This window comes from Amblyomma americanum, chromosome 2 (assembly GCF_052857255.1).
Source record: "Amblyomma americanum isolate KBUSLIRL-KWMA chromosome 2, ASM5285725v1, whole genome shotgun sequence".
Lineage (NCBI taxonomy): Eukaryota > Metazoa > Arthropoda > Arachnida > Ixodida > Ixodidae > Amblyomma > Amblyomma americanum.
The window spans coordinates 226,508,430-226,531,257 of NC_135498.1; the positions used below are offsets into that span (position 1 = coordinate 226,508,430).

The 22,828-nt window shown below is 47.6% G+C and overlaps 1 protein-coding gene across 4 annotated transcripts in view; it reads right to left on the minus strand.

Moving 5' to 3' along the window:
• The window catches only part of car (vacuolar protein sorting-associated protein 33A), a gene marked incomplete at its 3' end in the record, with an annotated part of 181,399 nt that overhangs the window by 63,903 nt on the left and 94,668 nt on the right, over nucleotides 1-22,828 (minus strand). For all 4 annotated transcript variants that reach the window (XM_077655788.1, XM_077655785.1, XM_077655786.1 and 1 more), the window contains 2 exon segments: nucleotides 18,212-18,328; nucleotides 19,393-19,494. In XM_077655788.1, coding sequence (XP_077511914.1) covers nucleotides 18,212-18,328; nucleotides 19,393-19,494 — 219 coding nt within the window.

The window sequence follows — 22,828 nt, forward strand, 5'->3', positions numbered from 1 at the left end:
TAAAAGGGAGCCCTCATTGTTTGAAAGATAGTTTAACAACACCTGCTGACGGGCTAGATGGAGCATTGCAGACTGAAGAATAATAAGCGCACAGGACAACCCACACAAGAGCAGAGGAAGACACGGACTGGCGCTAACCGATGTATCTTGCACGGCAGGTTAATCCGACAATAACAGAGACACACATGTTGACTTGCGACGGGGAAGCAGAAGGTGCACATAAAAGGGAGCCCTCATTGTTTGAAAGATAGTTTAACAACACCTGCTGACGGGCTAGATGGAGCATTGCAGACTGAAGAATAATAAGCGCACAGGACAACCCACACAAGAGCAGAGGAAGACACGGACTGGCGCTCACCAATGTATCTTGCACGGCAGGTTAATCCGACAATAACAGAGACACACATGTTGACTTGCGACGGGGAAGCAGAAGGTGCACATAAAAAGGAGCCCTCATTGTTTGAAAGATAGTTTAACAACACCTGCTGACGGGCTAGATGGAGCACTGCAGACTGAAGAATAATAAGCGCACAGGACAACACACACAAGAGCAGAAGAAGACACGGACTGGCGCTCACCAATGTATCTTGCACGGCAGGTTAATCCGACAATAACAGAGACACACATGTTGACTTGCGACGGGGAAGCAGAAGGTGCACATAAAAAGGAGCCCTCATTGTTTGAAAGATAGTTTAACAACACCTGCTGACGGGCTAGATGGAGCACTGCAGACTGAAGAATAATAAGCGCACAGGACAACACACACAAGAGCAGAAGAAGACACGGACTGGCGCTCACCAATGTATCTTGCACGGCAGGTTAATCCGACAATAACAGAGACACACATGTTGACTTGCGACGGGGAAGCAGAAGGTGCACATAAAAGGGAGCCCTCATTGTTTGAAAGATAGTTTAACAACACCTGCTGACGGGCTAGATGGAGCATTGCAGACTGAAGAATAATAAGCGCACAGGACAACCCACACAAGAGCAGAGGAAGACACGGACTGGCGCTAACCGATGTATCTTGCACGGCAGGTTAATCCGACAATAACAGAGACACACATGTTGACTTGCGACGGGGAAGCAGAAGGTGCACATAAAAGGGAGCCCTCGTTGTTTGAAAGATAGTTTAACAACACCTGCTGACGGGCTAGATGGAGCACTGCAGACTGAAGAATAATAAGCGCACAGGACAACACACACAAGAGCAGAAGAAGACACGGACTGGCGCTCACCAATGTATCTTGCACGGCAGGTTAATCCGACAATAACAGAGACACACATGTTGACTTGCGACGGGGAAGCAGAAGGTGCACATAAAAGGGAGCCCTCGTTGTTTGAAAGATAGTTTAACAACACCTGCTGATGGGCTAGATGGAGCACTGCAGACTGAAGAATAATAAGCGCACAGGACAACACACACAAGAGCAGAAGAAGACACGGACTGGCGCTCACCAATGTATCTTGCACGGCAGGTTAATCCGACAATAACAGAGACACACATGTTGACTTGCGACGGGGAAGCAGAAGGTGCACATAAAAGGGAGCCCTCGTTGTTTGAAAGATAGTTTAACAACACCTGCTGATGGGCTAGATGGAGCACTGCAGACTGACGGAATAATAAGCGCACAGGACAACACACACAAGAGCAGAGGAAGACACGGACTGGCGCTAACCGATGTATCTTGCACGGCAGGTTAATCCGACAATAACAGAGACACACATGTTGACTTGCGACGGGGAAGCAGAAGGTGCACATAAAAGGGAGCCCTCGTTGTTTGAAAGATAGTTTAACAACACCTGCTGATGGGCTAGATGGAGCACTGCAGACTGACGGAATAATAAGCGCACAGGACAACCCACACAAGAGCAGAGGAAGACACGGACTGGCGCTAACCGATGTATCTTGCACGGCAGGTTAATCCGACAATAACAGAGACACACATGTTGACTTGCGACGGGGAAGCAGAAGGTGCACATAAAAGGGAGCCCTCATTGTTTGAAAGATAGTTTAACAACACCTGCTGATGGGCTAGATGGAGCACTGCAGACTGACGGAATAATAAGCGCACAGGACAACACACACAAGAGCAGAGGAAGACACGGACTGGCGCTAACCGATGTATCTTGCACGGCAGGTTAATCCGACAATAACAGAGACACACATGTTGACTTGCGACGGGGAAGCAGAAGGTGCACATAAAAGGGAGCCCTCGTTGTTTGAAAGATAGTTTAACAACACCTGCTGATGGGCTAGATGGAGCACTGCAGACTGACGGAATAATAAGCGCACAGGACAACACACACAAGAGCAGAGGAAGACACGGACTGGCGCTAACCGATGTATCTTGCACGGCAGGTTAATCCGACAATAACAGAGACACACATGTTGACTTGCGACGGGGAAGCAGAAGGTGCACATAAAAGGGAGCCCTCGTTGTTTGAAAGATAGTTTAACAACACCTGCTGATGGGCTAGATGGAGCACTGCAGACTGACGGAATAATAAGCGCACAGGACAACCCACACAAGAGCAGAGGAAGACACGGACTGGCGCTAACCGATGTATCTTGCACGGCAGGTTAATCCGACAATAACAGAGACACACATGTTGACTTGCGACGGGGAAGCAGAAGGTGCACATAAAAGGGAGCCCTCATTGTTTGAAAGATAGTTTAACAACACCTGCTGACGGGCTAGATGGAGCATTGCAGACTGACGGAATAATAAGCGCACAGGACAACCCACACAAGAGCAGAGGAAGACACGGACTGGCGCTAACCGATGTATCTTGCACGGCAGGTTAATCCGACAATAACAGAGACACACATGTTGACTTGCGACGGGGAAGCAGAAGGTGCACATAAAAGGGAGCCCTCATTGTTTGAAAGATAGTTTAACAACACCTGCTGACGGGCTAGATGGAGCATTGCAGACTGACGGAATAATAAGCGCACAGGACAACCCACACAAGAGCAGAGGAAGACACGGACTGGCGCTAACCGATGTATCTTGCACGGCAGGTTAATCCGACAATAACAGAGACACACATGTTGACTTGAGACGGGGAAGCAGAAGGTGCACATAAAAGGGAGCCCTCATTGTTTGAAAGATAGTTTAACAACACCTGCTGACGGGCTAGATGGAGCATTGCAGACTGACGGAATAATAAGCGCACAGGACAACACACACAAGAGCAGAGGAAGACACGGACTGGCGCTAACCGATGTATCTTGCACGGCAGGTTAATCCGACAATAACAGAGACACACATGTTGACTTGAGACGGGGAAGCAGAAGGTGCACATAAAAGGGAGCCCTCATTGTTTGAAAGATAGTTTAACAACACCTGCTGACGGGCTAGATGGAGCATTGCAGACTGACGGAATAATAAGCGCACAGGACAACACACACAAGAGCAGAGGAAGACACGGACTGGCGCTAACCGATGTATCTTGCACGGCAGGTTAATCCGACAATAACAGAGACACACATGTTGACTTGCGACGGGGAAGCAGAAGGTGCACATAAAAGGGAGCCCTCGTTGTTTGAAAGATAGTTTAACAACACCTGCTGATGGGCTAGATGGAGCACTGCAGACTGACGGAATAATAAGCGCACAGGACAACACACACAAGAGCAGAGGAAGACACGGACTGGCGCTAACCGATGTATCTTGCACGGCAGGTTAATCCGACAATAACAGAGACACACATGTTGACTTGCGACGGGGAAGCAGAAGGTGCACATAAAAGGGAGCCCTCGTTGTTTGAAAGATAGTTTAACAACACCTGCTGATGGGCTAGATGGAGCACTGCAGACTGACGGAATAATAAGCGCACAGGACAACCCACACAAGAGCAGAGGAAGACACAGACTGGCGCTAACCGATGTATCTTGCACGGCAGGTTAATCCGACAATAACAGAGACACACATGTTGACTTGCGACGGGGAAGCAGAAGGTGCACATAAAAGGGAGCCCTCATTGTTTGAAAGATAGTTTAACACCTGCTGACGGGCTAGATGGAGCATTGCAGACTGACGGAATAATAAGCGCACAGGACAACCCACACAAGAGCAGAGGAAGACACGGACTGGCGCTAACCGATGTATCTTGCACGGCAGGTTAATCCGACAATAACAGAGACACACATGTTGACTTGAGACGGGGAAGCAGAAGGTGCACATAAAAGGGAGCCCTCATTGTTTGAAAGATAGTTTAACACCTGCTGACGGGCTAGATGGAGCATTGCAGACTGACGGAATAATAAGCGCACAGGACAACACACACAAGAGCAGAGGAAGACACGGACTGGCGCTAACCGATGTATCTTGCACGGCAGGTTAATCCGACAATAACAGAGACACACATGTTGACTTGAGACGGGGAAGCAGAAGGTGCACATAAAAGGGAGCCCTCATTGTTTGAAAGATAGTTTAACACCTGCTGACGGGCTAGATGGAGCATTGCAGACTGACGGAATAATAAGCGCACAGGACAACCCACACAAGAGCAGAGGAAGACACGGACTGGCGCTAACCGATGTATCTTGCACGGCAGGTTAATCCGACAACAACAGAGACACACATGTTGACTTGAGACGGGGAAGCAGAAGGTGCACATAAAAGGGAGCCCTCATTGTTTGAAAGATAGTTTAACACCTGCTGACGGGCTAGATGGAGCATTGCAGACTGACGGAATAATAAGCGCACAGGACAACACACACAAGAGCAGAGGAAGACACGGACTGGCGCTAACCGATGTATCTTGCACGGCAGGTTAATCCGACAATAACAGAGACACACATGTTGACTTGAGACGGGGAAGCAGAAGGTGCACATAAAAGGGAGCCCTCATTGTTTGAAAGATAGTTTAACAACACCTGCTGATGGGCTAGATGGAGCACTGCAGACTGACGGAATAATAAGCGCACAGGACAACACACACAAGAGCAGAGGAAGACACGGACTGGCGCTAACCGATGTATCTTGCACGGCAGGTTAATCCGACAATAACAGAGACACACATGTTGACTTGAGACGGGGAAGCAGAAGGTGCACATAAAAGGGAGCCCTCATTGTTTGAAAGATAGTTTAACACCTGCTGACGGGCTAGATGGAGCATTGCAGACTGACGGAATAATAAGCGCACAGGACAACACACACAAGAGCAGAGGAAGACACGGACTGGCGCTAACCGATGTATCTTGCACGGCAGGTTAATCCGACAATAACAGAGACACACATGTTGACTTGAGACGGGGAAGCAGAAGGTGCACATAAAAGGGAGCCCTCATTGTTTGAAAGATAGTTTAACACCTGCTGACGGGCTAGATGGAGCATTGCAGACTGACGGAATAATAAGCGCACAGGACAACCCACACAAGAGCAGAGGAAGACACGGACTGGCGCTAACCGATGTATCTTGCACGGCAGGTTAATCCGACAATAACAGAGACACACATGTTGACTTGAGACGGGGAAGCAGAAGGTGCACATAAAAGGGAGCCCTCATTGTTTGAAAGATAGTTTAACAACACCTGCTGATGGGCTAGATGGAGCACTGCAGACTGACGGAATAATAAGCGCACAGGACAACACACACAAGAGCAGAGGAAGACACGGACTGGCGCTAACCGATGTATCTTGCACGGCAGGTTAATCCGACAATAACAGACACACACATGTTGACTTGAGACGGGGAAGCAGAAGGTGCACATAAAAGGGAGCCCTCATTGTCTGAAAGATAGTTTAACACCTGCTGACGGGCTAGATGGAGCATTGCAGACTGACGGAATAATAAGCGCACAGGACAACCCACACAAGAGCAGAGGAAGACACGGACTGGCGCTAACCGATGTATCTTGCACGGCAGGTTAATCCGACAATAACAGAGACACACATGTTGACTTGAGACGGGGAAGCAGAAGGTGCACATAAAAGGGAGCCCTCATTGTTTGAAAGATAGTTTAACAACACCTGCTGACGGGCTAGATGGAGCATTGCAGACTGACGGAATAATAAGCGCACAGGACAACACACACAAGAGCAGAGGAAGACACGGACTGGCGCTAACCGATGTATCTTGCACGGCAGGTTAATCCGACAATAACAGAGACACACATGTTGTCTTGCGACGGGGAAGCAGAAGGTGCACATAAAAGGGAGCCCTCATTGTTTGAAAGATAGTTTAACAACACCTGCTGACGGGCTAGATGGAGCATTGCAGACTGACGGAATAATAAGCGCACAGGACAACACACACAAGAGCAGAGGAAGACACGGACTGGCGCTAACCGATGTATCTTGCACGGCAGGTTAATCCAACAATAACAGAGACACACATGTTGTCTTGCGAAGGGGAAGCAGAAGGTGCACATAAAAAGGAGCCCTCATTGTTTGAAAGATAGTTTAACAACACCTGCTGACGGGCTAGATGGAGCATTGCAGACTGACGGAATAATAAGCGCACAGGACAACACACACAAGAGCAGAGGAAGACACGGACTGGCGCTAACTGCACTTAGTATCTATAATAGCATTCGCTAACCTGTCTAGCTGCAACTCTTTGCACATAGCAACCGCCTTGCACTTAACTCTGGTGGAGCTGAATTTTACTTGCATGAAATTCTTGGCGATCGCCTCCTTTGCCCTCTTGTGGAATTCATCCTCAGTCAGCACCATGAAGCCTCCTTCTTTGTCAGAAATAAGGAGTCGTAGATTATTGCGTTGGAAGAAGGTCACAACTTTTCTTAACGCATCCTTAGAGCGGCGGTCTGTAATCCTTGTGGTCTTCATCAGTGCATCCACTCCGTCAAGCAGGCATCTTTCTTGGTTTTGACTGTGGACTTGGCTGTGATTGACTGTGATTTGACTGTGATTGGAGATGTGGTCGTGCCAGGGGACGTCACCAACATTTTAAACAAGGGTCCTAAGTTCTGTCAAGAGCCAAGTGTTGCGGGACATGAGATGCTTGCGCTGAACCGTCAAATTGCTAGGAAGGCGCCAGGAGAAAACCAAGATAGATGCCTGCTTGACGGAGTGGATGCACTGATGAAGACCACAAGGATTACAGACCACTGCTCTAAGGATGCGTTAAGAAAAGTTGTGACCTTCTTCCAAGGCAATAATCTACGACTCCTTATTTCTGACAAAGAAGGAGGCTTCGTGGTGCTGACTGAGGATGAATTCCACAAGAGGGAAAAGGAGGCGATCGCCAAGAATTTCATGCAAGTAAAATCCAGCGCCACCAGAGTAAAGTGCAAGGCAGTTGCTATGTCCAAAGAGTTGCAGCTAGACGGGTTAGCGAATGCTATTATGGATACTAGGTGCAGTTAGCGCCAGTCCGTGTCTTCCTCTGCTCTTGTGTGTGTTGTCCTGTGCGCTTATTATTCCGTCAATGAAGCTCACTTCAAGGCATTCATTGAAAGATCATCAACATGCTGTAACAACCCACCCCTCATGCAATATCCCAAAAGAGGCATTTGAGGTATCAATTAGTAAATAAATAAATAAACAAGGAAGTTTAATATGGAGAAAATCTTATTCAAAAGAGAAAATCTTAATTCATTCTGGAGCTTGAGACGCAATATGTGCAGTGCAACTCCTGAAATAAAAAGTCTGGTTTTCAAAAGCCTAGTTAGGCCTATCCTCGAATATGCAAAAGTTGTCTGGGACCCGTACACTGCTTCCAACTGTTCTAAGCTGGAAAGAATCCAGCGTCTCGGAGCAAGGTTTATATTTAATAGGTATCGTTATTCTGATTCTCCAACTTCTTTGTGTAAATCTGCTGATTTGCAAACACTTGACATTAGAACCAAATGCGACAGACTCAAGTTTCTTTTCCAGATCGCTAACCACTACTTGAAAATCGATCAAACAAAATACTTTGAAATTAAAACAGGGGAAACATCACGCCATCGTCACAGTTTGTACATCCCAATGCCGCCTGTCAGAAATGATTGCTTTAAATTTAGTTTTTTCCCGAGAGCCATTAAGGAATGGAATATGTTACCAAACTCCGTTGTCACGTCACAATCACTAAGCGAATTTTTAGATAAACTGCACAATATTTTATGTTCTGCTTGATTTCTATGACAATGTTTTCGTTTTGTTCAAGTGGCAAACACAATTATGTATGAAATTTAGTGTTGATCTCAGTGTTTGTTTAATGTGTTCTTTTTCTGTTTCAAGTTTGATTTCCACTCCTGTAATAGCCCGCCCAGGGCTGACAGTATGAATAAATGAAATGAAATGAAATGAAATGAATATCTTATATAATAAGAAAGGAGAAGTCAAGGACTTGAAAAATTACAGACCGATCAGCTTACCGTCTGTCCGTTGCCTACAAGGTATTTACTAAGGTAATCGGAAATAGAATGTGGACAACCCTAAGACGTGTCACACAGGTGAGTCGAAAATGTTGCGCAACCGATTTTGGGCAATAAGTTACAATTTCTGAAGCACTAGGAAAGCGGGGAGGGCGCGTAACAAATAGACTTAAACCTGTCACGCGACCTCCCCCGACTTGGCAGTGTGAACCCGCCTTTAAGCTTCAATCAACCCAATGATCAGGCAGGCTTTCGTAAAGGATACTCGACAATAGACATATTCACACTATATATCATGTGATACAGAAATGCGCTGAATATAACCAACCCGTATATATAGCGTTCATTGATTATGAGAAAGTATTTGACTCGATGGAAATCTCAGCAATCATGCACGCATTGCGAAATCAGGGCGTAGAACAGTCTTATGTGAAAATACTGGAAAATATGTATAACGACTGCACAGTTATCATAGTCCTTCATAAAGTCAGCAATAAAATTCTAATAAGAAAGGGAGTCAGGCAGGGAAACATGATCTCGCTACTTCTATTCACCGCCTGTCTACAGGAGGTGTTCCGAGGCCCCGATTGGGAACAATTAGGGATAAGAGTTATCGGAGAATACCTTAGTAATTTGCGATTTGCTGATGACATTGCCTTGCTAAGTCACTCAGGAGATGAACTGCAAAGTATCACCAATGAGTTAGATAAGCAGAGCGGAATGCCGGTCTCTCCGATCTTCCGGTCTCTCAACTTTCCACCTATCATTTTGCTTTCCATAGCTTGCTGCGTTGTCCTGAACTTAAGGTTAACCCTTTTCGTTAGTCTCCCAATTTCTGCCCCGTAGTTGAGTACCGGTAAGATACAGCTGTTGTATACATTTCTCTTGAGGAATATTGGTAACCTGCTATTCATGATCTGAGAAAACCTGGCATATGCGTCCCACCCCATTCTTATTCTTCTAGTTATTTCCCAGTTATGATCTAGGTCAGCGGTAACTACCTGCTCTTAACAGACATATTCCCTTACCACTTTTCAACACCTCGCTCCCAATTGCTGTTCCCATTGCTCTTAACATTACTTTGGTTTTCTACATGTCAATTTTTAGACCCAGCATTCCGCACTGCCTGTCTAATGCCTGGTTCACATGTGGGCATTTGGCGGCAGGAGTGAGCGATATGAGCTGCTGCCGAAATGCTGCCTCGTTCACACTACCTGGCCACCACATCACCACATCGTTGTCTGCATGTCGTATGCCCGCAGTGTACACAGATATTGCATGAAAAGAGGTTAATCGACGCTGTCTACATACCATAAGCAAATGCTTACATTACCTAAACGCAGCTATTTTGCAAAACGTTACGCCATTTCTTACATTCTCACATTCAGTTCAGAGTATGCTCAGCAGCAGCAGCAGCCTTAGCCAGCAGGAGCAGCACCAGCCGCCGAGGATGATGACACCAAAGTGCAGCCGAATTGAGCTCCCTCCTCGTGCCGGCATCACGCACCATTCGACAGCATGCCATCAAACGTTCTAGCACCTAGCCAGTAAATCAATCATTACCTTCATTGCGCCGGCTTCATACTATAGTGCAACAAACTGGTGACCTCGGACGTCAACTGGAAGACCCGCTCCCACCATGGCCAACGCCGACGACGCCTCCGCCATGCCGGTGACGGACCCTCCAGCGCCGTCTCTGCGCTGTCCCTTTGCATTCCCCCATTCTCGGCAGCCGATCCTCAGCACTGGCTTGCCCAGTTCAACAGCCAGTTCACTACTGGCCGCACCAACTCCCAGACACAGAAGTTTCATCACGTCGCTGTGTCACTACCACCTGAGATTGCCGCCGAAGTCCGCGGTCTCCTCATAACGCCGCCTGCCTCGGCCCCGTTTAACACGTTAGCTGCTGAGCTCATCAAGCGAACAGCTGTCTCGGAACATCGCCGCCTGCAGCAGTTCATCTCCTCCGAAGAACTGGGGGACCGCAAGCCAACACAGTTGCTGCGGCGGCTCCAGCAGCTCCTGGGCGACAAGGCTCCCACCTTCGACCATGCCTTCCTGTGCGAGTTTCTCCTTCAGCGCTTGCCATCGTCGGTCTGCATGGTACTCGTGCCCGCCTAGGGGTTGTCTTTGGAGAAGCTCGCTGAGAACTGAGACACAGCGATAAGTTCAGCCTAGTGGTGCCATCTGGTTGGTAAGACAGGAACCATTCTAGTCAAAAAACTGATACTCCTTTTAAGCCTAAAAGCGGCACAACCATCATTTAGATAAAAAATTATGCAAATTTATCGCTCATACATTTTCTTATGGGCAAGATGAGAAGAAGCGAAAGACTGGTGCCCCATTTATGGCCAGTGAACACGCTGAAAAAGGCAGTAACAACGACGAATCCAGTCTGAAACGAGGCGTCCTGCCCTGAAGAGCGCCGCCATGTTTGTCGCCGCGGAAATGCGATTTCCTACACGCCGTCCTATTGGCCGATGAAAATCAGCGGAATTTTTTTCTGGCAGCAGAATTTGGTCCTGGACCGATCAGGCTTTCTGTTGGGTATTTTGGCAAAATTTCTGCCGTGGTGGCGGATTCCACATGCTTTTGCCGCCAAATGCCCAGGTGTGTGTGCGCCACAACTCATTGATCACGCTTTGCAAGTTCAACTCCTGAGTGACTTAGCAAGATAATGTTAAATCCAGTCTTCATGTCCCGCCATCACACGGGGGACTAGACGACATGGGGCGTGCATGGGGGTACGCATCGATATATAAAGTCAACTTTTTTTCAGCCAGCAAGGGCCGCAAGATGCAGGGTCAACTTATATGCGGCAACATACCATATACATTCCACGTTGTGACCTTTGTAAATTTTTTTAGGACATGTTCGCAAAATCTCCACGTAATTTGCACACCCCCTTTGTGAAGCCTTAATTTTAGGAAGAAAAAAAGCGCACAAATTACACGAGTGAATATGATATCTCAAACTAGACAGAGTGTAAAAATCCTGACTGGTGTCTTTTGGATAGTGTAGATATCCTGATACAAGCCACTCCAAAAACAAGGTCCCGCCATTATGTGACGTTACCCAAGGTTGTCAACCACTTCAAGGACAATCAAATCTGCAGTCAAATCTGTCTGCTGCAAGGCAGTAAAGGAGGAGGGTTTGTTGCTATAGCATCTGGGATTTCAATGAGAAGTTACCGACGCCGTTGCAAAGAACGCAATTCTTGTCAAGACAAACACAACCAAGGTGAAAACAGCAGCCCTTTTTCTCTGCAACAACCTAAAACTGGACAAGCTTGCAAAACGCATTGCGTATGGCAGAAAATGCAGCCTCATGGTGTTTTCAAAGCCAAGACACATAAACCTGAGGTCCCTGTGCGGTGTATCATGAGTAAGGGGGGCACTTGGCAGCTTTAGGTGAGCCGCAATCTTCTCAAGCAGCAAAACCCCCTAGTCCTTGATGACCAGTATTACCTTCTTTGGGCAAAGCAAGGGCATTTGTTACGCACAGATGCCGAAAACTTGTTCTCTTTCATCCCCCCACACACGGCAGTCAAGGCTAACATAGAGTCTAGCAATGTTATTGCTTTTCATGTTACTGGGTCATTGCACACCAATGAGTTAATTTCACTGCACTCTGCCTTAGGATTATAAATGTAACGTTGTAATTCCTCTGCCGCTTCACTGCCTTCCCTTGTGGAATACTCCGCACACCTTTGGTAAGCAGCTGATCAGTTGTCTCCGCTACTAATCTACTTTTTGCGCAAGTGGAGTGGAGTGGTTTGTTGCCCCTCCACATTTAAAGCACTTTCCTGGCTGGAATTCTCCCTGCACTCGCTTTTCATTGACTCCTTACGTCAAGTGAAGAATTTTTCTCTGCTTTTCATGGCCAGTTCACTTTAGATGGCGCCAGATTGAACCTGCTCTTACTTGTGATCGGCAGTTCTTGGCTGCTGAGAACTTCAGAATGCCAAGCAAGATTCATGCAGCTCAATACAGCCAAAAGCAGAAGCAGTGAATGATAGTCTGCACCTAGTGCAACTCAGTAACACATAACAAGCAAAAACCACTCAAATGTTAAAAAAGTGCCGATTGGGAGCAAAGGTGAAGGATGTGGGAGGAAAGGAAAAAGCGTATGCCTACCTCTGATCACAGGAGCTGGGAGACACTTTTCGGTCACCGCACTGGTGGGAAGTGCACGTTTATCGACAGCGGGGCAAGCATATGGTGCCTCCTCGTTCGCTGGTAATAACCAAGTGGTGCGACCATGGTTGCTTGTTTCTCTGAGAGGCAATGCCATAGCCCCAATACGTGCTTTAACAGTAGCCCCAACCTCGTTCATAACAAGCGAGCGTTCGTTACAAGTGGGCTTGAGTGCACCCCACTGCTTGTCCACCTTGATATAACTAGCTGTGTTTGCACCTGAATGCAACAGCATTAGGAAGGCCATGCAGGTGAAGCCTCCCCAACTCCCCTTGTGGAGGGATAAGTGGGACGAAGAATGAATCAGCAAAAATGAAAATGACTCAGCAGGCCCACATGCAAAATATACATCCTCCCGAAGAACTACCAGAGTGGCAGTTCTCTGCACTGCTCGGGAAGAGCAATTTGTGCCGCGAAGGCTGTGTCTGAAACAGCCAGTACAGTGGTCCATCGCTTAACCACTGTACTACTGAGCCAGCAGTGGTATGAGCATAGAGTTTCTTACCATTGCCCAGAGGGAAAGCTGGCGCCCCGTCTATGGGAGTTTGCATGGAGCTTCCTCGAGGCCACCTCAGCCACCATGGCCGCTCTAAGCATCATGGGGCGGAGAGCTACCGACTGCAGAACCACAACTTTTTCCCCCAAAATAATGCAAAAATAAATGTTGTTCGATAATCAAGAATGCCCCAACATTCAATATCCTGTCTATAAATCGCAACAAACGAGCAGAAAAGCATGTGAATGCAAAGTTTGCCCAAAATAAGAGATGGCTTGCTCTCCTATTGGCCAAGAATTGCACACCACAAAAACATACTTCGTGCTTAACAGGCGCATTTTTAAAAAGAAATATGTTTTAAAAAAAAGTTGTTGCCTAAACACTTTAAGAGGTTTTTTTAATGTCATTACGGAAAACAGAAACCTTTTATTGGCATTGTGTGTTGTTGCGTTTTCGCTACTATGGATTTTGCGCACTACGTTTGTGCAAAGTCGTCTGCGCGCAGGGCATGCCATGGACGGAATGGGACCTATTAGTAACACCACTCTATGTTCCCGAAAAAATCCGACTGTACCGCACCAAGTAGCTCACCACCCCATGATGCTTTGAGTGCCCATGGTGGCTGAGATGCAGCGCTGCCAGCTTTCCCTCTAGTTAATAGTAAGGAACTCTATGGATATGAGGACTCACCGCGATCCATCAAGCTGCATAGTCGGAATTGGAATATAATGAGAAATGGAATAGACTGAGAGTGAAAGACGAGAGACTCAGAAATGAAATGACTGGTTAGTGAAAGAAAAATGCTATTCCATTTCTTTTGCATCAATTCAATTGATTGCCTCTCAATTTTTTTTTGCATTCTTTTTCAAAACAAGCTATGTTAAAGAATTTTCGCCTTGAAGATTGGCTGAACTGCAACAACATCACCAGAATGCCTCTTAATGTGCTGGGTATGCAATAAGACTGATCGTGACAAAGTTCTAAGCTTAACTGGTGCTCTCGTACAAGTCTGTGGCAGACGACGCATGCACCTGGACACGACATAGGTCGGGAAACCAAGAGCCCTCCTCAAGCTGGAACCACAGGGAGTAAGCAGGCTATGGACAGCATAACCTGAAAGCCTGGAAGCCAAAATGCAGTGTGCCAGTCACAGCTTTGAAAATGTGGCAAAGGTCTTCAATATTGCTGACGACATCCTGCGCTCATGTTCAATCAAGCATAAGATTGCCACAGCATACCACCCGCAGACAAACGGGCTAACCAAGCATTTGAACCAGACATTAACAGACATGTTCTCTATGTATGTCTCCCCTGACCACAAAAACTGGGATCTCACCTCGCCCTATGTGACGTTCACTTACAACACCTCCCGGCATGACACAACCAGTTACTCTCCGTTCTATCTCTTATATGGGAGACACGCCGTCCTGCCTTTGGACCCACTCATCCCATCCGCTGACTGTCCCGTCACCGCCTACACCCGTGACGCCATTGCTCCACCTGCAGACGCTCGTCAAATCGCCTATAGCCGGCTCCAAGCGTCCCAGCAAGCACAGAAGTCTCTGTATGACAATAGCCATCACCACGTCACCTACGAACCGATGTCGCTCGTTCTTCTGTGATGACATTTGAACAGCGCAATAAAACAACGGGACACAACGAAGAATGGACACCACAAGCGCTGTGGTGTCCTGCCGCGTCGGTCGCTCCGAGAGACTTTTGCCCCCTATCAGGGCCCTTATCATGTCGTGCATCAGGTCACCGACGTCTTGTATGAAGTTGCTCCTCATATGCCTGCATCCTCATCATGTAGACCACCCACCGATATTGTTCACATCATGTGCCCCAAGCCCTACCACGTCGCTTCTTGATCAACGGCCTAGCGTCGAGATGGCGCTCGTGCCACCGGGAATCATGTTACGACGACGTGACAGTGGAAGACGGAGTGGCTTCTCGCATAACGGACGAATGAAGAAGAGGAGGTTAATGTGGCTCCCTGTTCGCGCTGGTGCTCCCTGCTAGGAACTCTTCATTCTAACCCCTAACGTTTGTAAATAAATGTAAATAGTATATCCCCGTAACAATATTTCAGGTGTGACTGCCATGCTGAAATGCTGTGCAGCCATCGGGGGCACAAATGCGCCTACTGCTCACAAACGCACACTCCACATGCGTCTCTGAAGCACAACAAACACCAAAAATTTTGTTGCACATGGCAATCTGTTTTCATAACAATGTTTATGCAAAAGCTGTACTATGATAGAAGCAAGCACACAAGCAGACACTGTGAAACAAAAAGTGGTCCCTGTTTGGGCATTTGTTTGCAGTGCTGTAAACCCATATGATCAGCATTCACGTCACTCATAGTACACACCTGTAATGCATGCCTACTCGCTGTGGCTTCTATGGGCAGCAGTAGGCTGCCGCAACTATGGGGCCTGGGTGGTTCCGAGTGTTGCCGATTTGGTCACCCTTTTATAAGCTTCGCTTTGGAAAACAATGCCTTTTTTCATGATCACAAATGCCATCTCTCTTGCTTTTAGGAGTGGCCCACCAGGGCTTGCCCCAAAAAGGCTACGTGGTCAAATATTTGCCACACAAGAACAATGACTGCCAACATCACAGTGAGACAGTGTGCGTAAAATATGCCCTCAAGCAGCACGGCCTGTTTTTGCTTTTTCTCTGAGTGCTGCAAAGGTGCCCAGCCATGCAAGACATAACACCAAGTCCATAAACAGATACGTGTCCACAGTAGGCAACACTGATGCTTGCATATGTCGGATCTCTCTGCACTAGCCTTGTGTCACTGAGCCATTTTGTCCACCAGGGGTAGCACATAACAAGTGCACCCCGCCAGGACTGTCGTTCATTGCATCCAAACATTCACAAGAATGCTTCCCCCACCTATGCGTGAATGTGCAAGCAAGCTTTCTTGTGAAGAAGCGATCTTTTTTCTTCCCTTCTTTGTTTGCCTTAAGAGTGTCTCTTGTTAACAAACACGTGAAGTGGTTTGTTTATTAGGGCGATCTTGAAATGGTAGAAAAATCCAAATATTTCCATTTTTCGAAAATAGCATACTCAAGTTCTATATACTCTAAAGTACCTACCTGCAAAGTTTTAATGTCTAATTCAACCTCTAAGTACTAAAAAATCAATTAAGATGATGCCTCTGAAGCCCCAAAATGGCAATTTTGGAACAAAATTGCGGCAGCAGCACTTAGCAGCTGTCGCTTCCTGCATTCCCGATGACCATCATCTTGGTCTTGTTTGTAACACTGGCCCTCTTCCCTAGATGCTGGTATTACTCACTATTGTGAAATCTTCTCGGAACGTCCACATTTTGCCATTTCCTCAGACCTCTGAATGTCCGGCACGCGCACTTTAAATGCAATTTTCTCAACTTCGTGTTTTTTGCCAATATAACCATGGAAATTATAATGCGAAGAAAGCATTACTAGTCCAATAATGAAAAAAGACGGCGGCGTGTGATAGTGGCTTATGGCTTTATGGGGTTTAACGTCCCAAAGCGACACAGGCTATGCAGGATGCTGTAGTGGAGGGCTACAGATAATTTCGACCTCCTGGGGTTCTTCAACGTGCACTGACATCACGCAGTAAACCAGCCTTTGGCATGCCATTTCCATTGAAATGCGACCACCACAGCCGGAATCGCACCCGCGTCTTTCGGGTCAGCAGCCGAGCCCCATAACCACTGAGCCACCATGGCAGTTTGATAGTGTGCTAGTGTGTGTACTCGCAGATGGTACAGAAAATCCCAGTGATAGCAAGAAAAATAGGGTGGTGTGAACAAGTGACCATATCATGCACACAGCAAGCCAAGCACTGCCACCTCAGAAAATCATTTACATGTTGTTCGTCTATATATACTCCTCACTGGCTGACCTCAATGCGGTGCCAGTTTTCCCCACTACATTCGTACCAAAAGTCATGCAGCGTTCCGGGTGGTGTCATGCGATTTTTCGCTGCATATAGCTTACATGTGCTAGTTAAGTTGGAGGTTAGCTTGCCACAGGGATTCAAACTGATGACATATCCAGCTTCAACTGTACGCCTTCCCAGACTCTCTACCTCTTCCCTTAAGGCGCAGTGCAGCAAGATGAGATAATGCGCCGTTTCCTTTCCTCAACACGTTTTGGCGGGCTAGTTGGTTAAGCATCTTGAACAAACAGCGCGAACAAAGACGAGCACAAAAGACAAGAAAGCGAACGACACGGCGCTTTTGTGCTCGTCTTTGTTCGCGCTGTTTGTTCAAGATCCTTTCCTCAAAGGCCAGTTTTCGAATCAAAATTATGATGCAACGGTTCCTCATACATAAGAGTTCTGGGTGGTGTCATGCACACGTGCGTGTGTGTATTGTACAGGGGTATGTCAATGCACTCAGGGACAGTAATACTGTCGCATTCCCACATGTAAGCATTCCTAAGTGTCTCTGCCAAATTTTTGTTATGTTTTATGAGACAATTTCAAATCATGTCAATGCACTCAGGGACAGTAATACTGTCGCATTCCCACATGTAAGCATTCCTAAGTGTCTCTGCCAAATTTTTGTTATGTTTTATGAGACAATTTCAAATCATCTTATACTCCTTAATTCGGAAAGAACTAAACTATGGAGCGATGCTATTTTTTTACGGCTGAGTCGAACATATCAAAGGATAATAATGGCACCTAATTATATGTCATAATTATGGTGCTTCAACATTGTTGAACATTTTTTTACAGTGACATACGTCAATAACAATATTAAATAGCATAGCTCAGCATGGCACATCTTTGCCCACAGCTCCATTTCAATCATAACCAAAAAATATTGAAGGGAATGTGCCTTAACAGCCTGTAGCAAATTACCTAATTAGGCTTCAGCTATTTTCCCCTAATCTGGGAATCTGGGAACTGAGATATATTGAAACTAATTATGTTTTTTGTAAACATGAGGAAGACACACACACACACGCATACGCACACCTAATTTCAGTACGATATCCCAAACAATAAATATCTTCATTTTAAGACCTGTGACTTCCCTGAAGAGTTTTAACATTCCAGAGGCTATGTGGGAGTGAAGGGCTCCTGGCCAATTGAGACCACTCTTTGACATCGGTGGATCAGTAGCTGAATGGCACCGTGGAATGCTCACACACTGTCACCACTTTGGCTACTACTGACCTTGGCCATCTTGCCCTTGGCATACACATTTGGGATGACCCCGTACAGCGACTGTAGGGTCATGAGGGCACGGGCCACGTAGTGCATTGAGGTCGTGTCTTCCTCCACATGGCACTCCTGCATGGAGAGGATGCTTGGGAGTCCTGGAACAAAGCCTGCTGGCCTCCATCGACATGATGCAGTATGACACTTGGGGCCCACACATCACTCATTGCAGCACTTGTGCCAGCCTACATACAATCTGATTAGTTGACAAGCACTGCCTGATCATGCAGTGGGAGAAACAGTGGCCTTAAACTGCACTGCTGTAAGGAGCTAGCAACCCACAGTGTTGGCCAGCAATGAGGATGATGCTGGCTTGCATCAAGAAGACAGCCAGGCAGTTTCGTGGTCTGTCCCGTCCTGCTGCCAGATCTTAAGGCGGCCGATTCTCCACTTCCGAGCGACCTGACCTGGATGCCCACTTTCTTAGTCCCTAACCCAGAGCCCTGGATCAGGGACTTTGAGCACGTGCGTTTGGTGCCGTGCTGAGCTCTTACACGGGGCACGTCTCAGCCACACTGCATTCCATTGGTGTGGACTGTTTGCTGACGGCCTAGGCACTCCCGGAATCACCAGGGCATCTTCCTACCAGACCGGGGAATCTTATTGTCTGGTTTGGGGGATTGGGGCTGCAATTAGTCAGCCTTATGCCCTTCATCCGGGGACCTCCCAGGGCACTCCCAGGACCGCTTCCCTGCACCTGTCTCTGCACCTGTCTCTGAAAAAAGAATATTCTGGGCAGTTTTGCTTGCCTCACTGTGGCGGCCCTCTTGTGAAAGCACTGCAAAAGTTTACTACTCAATGTAATCACTCATTAGCTTTGTGTCCATAATGACTGCACTCAGGTGGATGCGAAAGAGTAGTTACTGCCTCATTCCAATGGAGCAAGGTGCAATCTCCACCCTTCCTAGCCACTCAACACTGTGGGAGGAAATGATGACAGCACAACCAACCCCAATTTTACACGCTTCCTCATGCCCCATTTTTTACCAGGCTGCCACTTCTGCACTGGTCATCCTCTTCAGGTTCATTGATGCAACTTTGCTGTTGTCTCCCCTGCTTCAAACAGATTCCCCTTCTCTTAAGGAGAAGACCCTTTCTGAGGACTGCTCCATTTCCTCAATGTCATGTGGGCTCACCTTGAAGGACGCCTCAATCTCCATGGAAAGCACGTCACTGTCCACTGGGAACAGCTCCAGGGCATATTCTTCAATATCCAGCTCCCCATACACTCCGCGCTCCTGCACCAAGGCACACAGCTGAAGCACCACAACACTTCTGCCTTTTGCTTTGAAGTGAATATTTTTAACACAAAATTGGCAGTGGTTCAACTCTTCTAAACCTAGTTAGACAGAGCGAAAGCTCCATTACACTTGGCTACGCTTGGTTAGACGCTTGAAACGCTTCGCAGCCATTTCGATCACACAGTCAGCTTCACTCTCATCCATGGTGAAACTGCATGCGAGAGCGGCGGCACCTTCTTAAGCCAACGCAGAGTCACATGCACAATCATATGACTACATCTGGCAAAGTGGCGGTCAGTCGGAGCAGTGGCATGGCGGCTGCAGCTGCAGCTGCGGCAAGTAACCTAGTCTGACGCCACAGGCCATACCTGCGGTGCTCCTCCTGCTGAAGGTCAAACTGCAACACCCAATGACTTTGGCGAAACATCGGGTAGTGGAGCTCTCGCTCCGAAACAGGTTGAATGCCAGGACAGGCATTTTCAAAACCATCTATTTTTCCACCACTTTTAAATGACAAAAAAAGAGCGTTCTTCCACTCCGTGAAGCTATGTCAACATATGCAGCACTGTACCTTTTGCAAAAAAAAAATGACCACCTGAAATAGGGAGAGACTGAGGAAGGTCTGGCCGAGCCACAGGTGGTTACTTTCTTGGATGAGATCAAGCAAGCTTAATCTACCTTTTTTTATACTGCACTCATTGAAAACATAACAGCTTCTTGTTCGCGACAACCACATGCGACAGATGGCAGCAGCTGTCAAGGGCACACCTGTCACAGCGACGTCAAGTTGGCCAAAGTGCGACCCTCAATCCAGTGGCACTCGACCGCTGGCACTTTTAATGGCTTCAGGCATGGAATGGAACAGCCTTTATTTTGTGCCGGACGCTACTAGCTCAACTGGACCGGTTCCTCCCCTCGTCATGACACGGCATCGCCAACTTGATGCGGCCGACCCCCCCCCCCCCCCCCCCCCCCCCCCCCCCAGCACTCGCGCTGAGAACGTTGAATCACACCTGCGTCCCCCACATTTTCAGCCAGTGGCAGATGTATTTTCATCACTAGACGCACACAGGGCACATGGGCCGGGCATCGTTCAAAGCACCGGAAGTTAAGTGAAATGTCATGTGAAGAACACCTGAGGAAAGTGAACAATAACAGGTGTTTACTGAATACTTACACAGACAGCATTGACTCACAGTGGCAGAAAAAAACTAGGAACATGGAAACACTCTGAACAATGTACGTTCCTGTACAATTCCAAATAAGCCCCTATAGTAGCTCTTCTGACTAGAAATACAGAATTTTAAATAACTGGTGAAAATGCAGAAGGCAAGAACTGGATTATTTCAACAAAAAAAGCAAACAATAGAACCCTATAGAGATTGGAAAAGGCAAATCAGGAAGACACAGATCTAGATCACAGTGTCTTAATGCGCGAAGCTACAAAGCGAAATTTAACTAAGAAGATGATGCCTGTGCAGTGTTTATTAAATCTGTAGAGACAATTGAACATCTTATACTAGAATGTGGCGATACCCATCTAAATGCTGATGCAGGCACAGTCACACTCCCTGAGGCCAAAGGGTTTAGAAATAACAATGGCCACGTGAACGAATCTGGTAGAAGTTAGCAAAAAGTGACTAGAAGATTGGTGGCTCCAAAGCAAGGCAGTGAGGTAAGGTTACAAGTTCAGGATTAAAAACTGTATTTACCCATGCAAAAGTGCCCTCGCGCAACTCACAAGCATCCCTCAAACGACAGCCAACCGATTCCACCTCCGGCAAGTGATGGCTCCCAAGGTAAGCGCACTTGTCTTACGATCGAGAACTCGGTGGAGCCTACACCCGGATCGTCTTCTTACAAAGTGACCATTAAATCACTGGTCAACAAAAGCCTCACGGATATACCCAACAAGATTTTACAAGCTAACTTGGACGCGTGCCTCGGAACCAAAGGTTTTCGGGGCTTCACAGCCAGGACAAAGTCCAACACCATTGCAGTGTGGCTTCCGACTCTCACTGCCCTAGAACGGCTGCAAACGCTCACCAGTATTTCACTGACAAGCGAAATCTCAGTTCCAGTACAAGTGTATTTAGTTGAAGGCACCGACTTGCAGCGCTGCGTCGTCTACAACGGCGATATCACTGAGGATCAAACTGCCCTCCAGCGTGAGCTGTACTGTCCCACGCACCGTGTCATCCAGGCCCAACACATGGGAAAGGGGCGCTCTTGCATAGTCACCTTGCAAGGCCCTCTGACACTCCCAGCCCGTCTGTACTATTATGGCTGTATTTTACGGCCTCGGCCATATAAACCGAGTGCGGTATAACTGCTTCCGTGCTGGACATATGTGCAAATCGTGCCCCTTCACTGCTGCCGGTGAAAGTACATCGGAAGGAAAAGTGGCTTATCGATGCGGCCTTTGCAAATCCGACGACCACGAGATAACATCTCCAAGCTGTCCGACAAAACAAAAGGCAACACACCAGGCTCGTCGTTGAATGACTAAGCATTGGCCAATACAAGACAGTATAACTTCATTGCAGACATCCAATCGGTTCGCAGCTCTCCAGTGGGATGACGACGAGTGGCCGGAGCTCCCTGAGCACACCTCGCATGATCCTTCAGCTCAGCAGTCTTCTAACGGTACTGTGCGAAAAGAACGCATCCGAAAACAGCCAGCAAAACAGCGCAGTGTGCCTGAACTCCCGCAGGACGATATGGCCGCAGTCAACGAACAAATCGCACGTCTTTTAGCAGAGGTCACCAAGCTCCGGCAACACCGTGAACTGCTCGCTAGACGTAGACGGGCAGCGGAATCATCCGCCGCATCTATCAATGGCGCAGCAACATCGCCTTCCTGCCGGCCACCAGTGTCATTTCCTGCCGCCTCTTCCCAGATTACCGCAATGCCACTGGACAGCTCTGCGACTTCTTTGCTCCGGTTTATGGTCAACCAGTTGTCCAACCTGACGTCCGTGATTCAACAGCGCTTGGGCTAGTAACTAGAAATGGCAAGTTCCATTCATGCTGGTGTGCTGCAGTGGAACTGCAGAGGCATTTCCACGAAGGTGGGAGAGCTCAAGACCTGACTACAAATTCACAAGCTCCAGGTATGGGCCATGCTGCTACAGGAAACAAACGCCTTGCCATCAATTCCCGGCTTCAGTGCCTACATGTCTCCTTCAATGATAGACCGTCGTGTACAAACTGCTGCTCCCCCGGGAAAGGCGGCGGTGTATGTGGACTCACGCTTTCCGCATGTACGTCTTGTTCTCGAAAACTGGTGCACGTCGTATCAAGAGGTAGTGGCAGTGGCTGCGAAACTTAA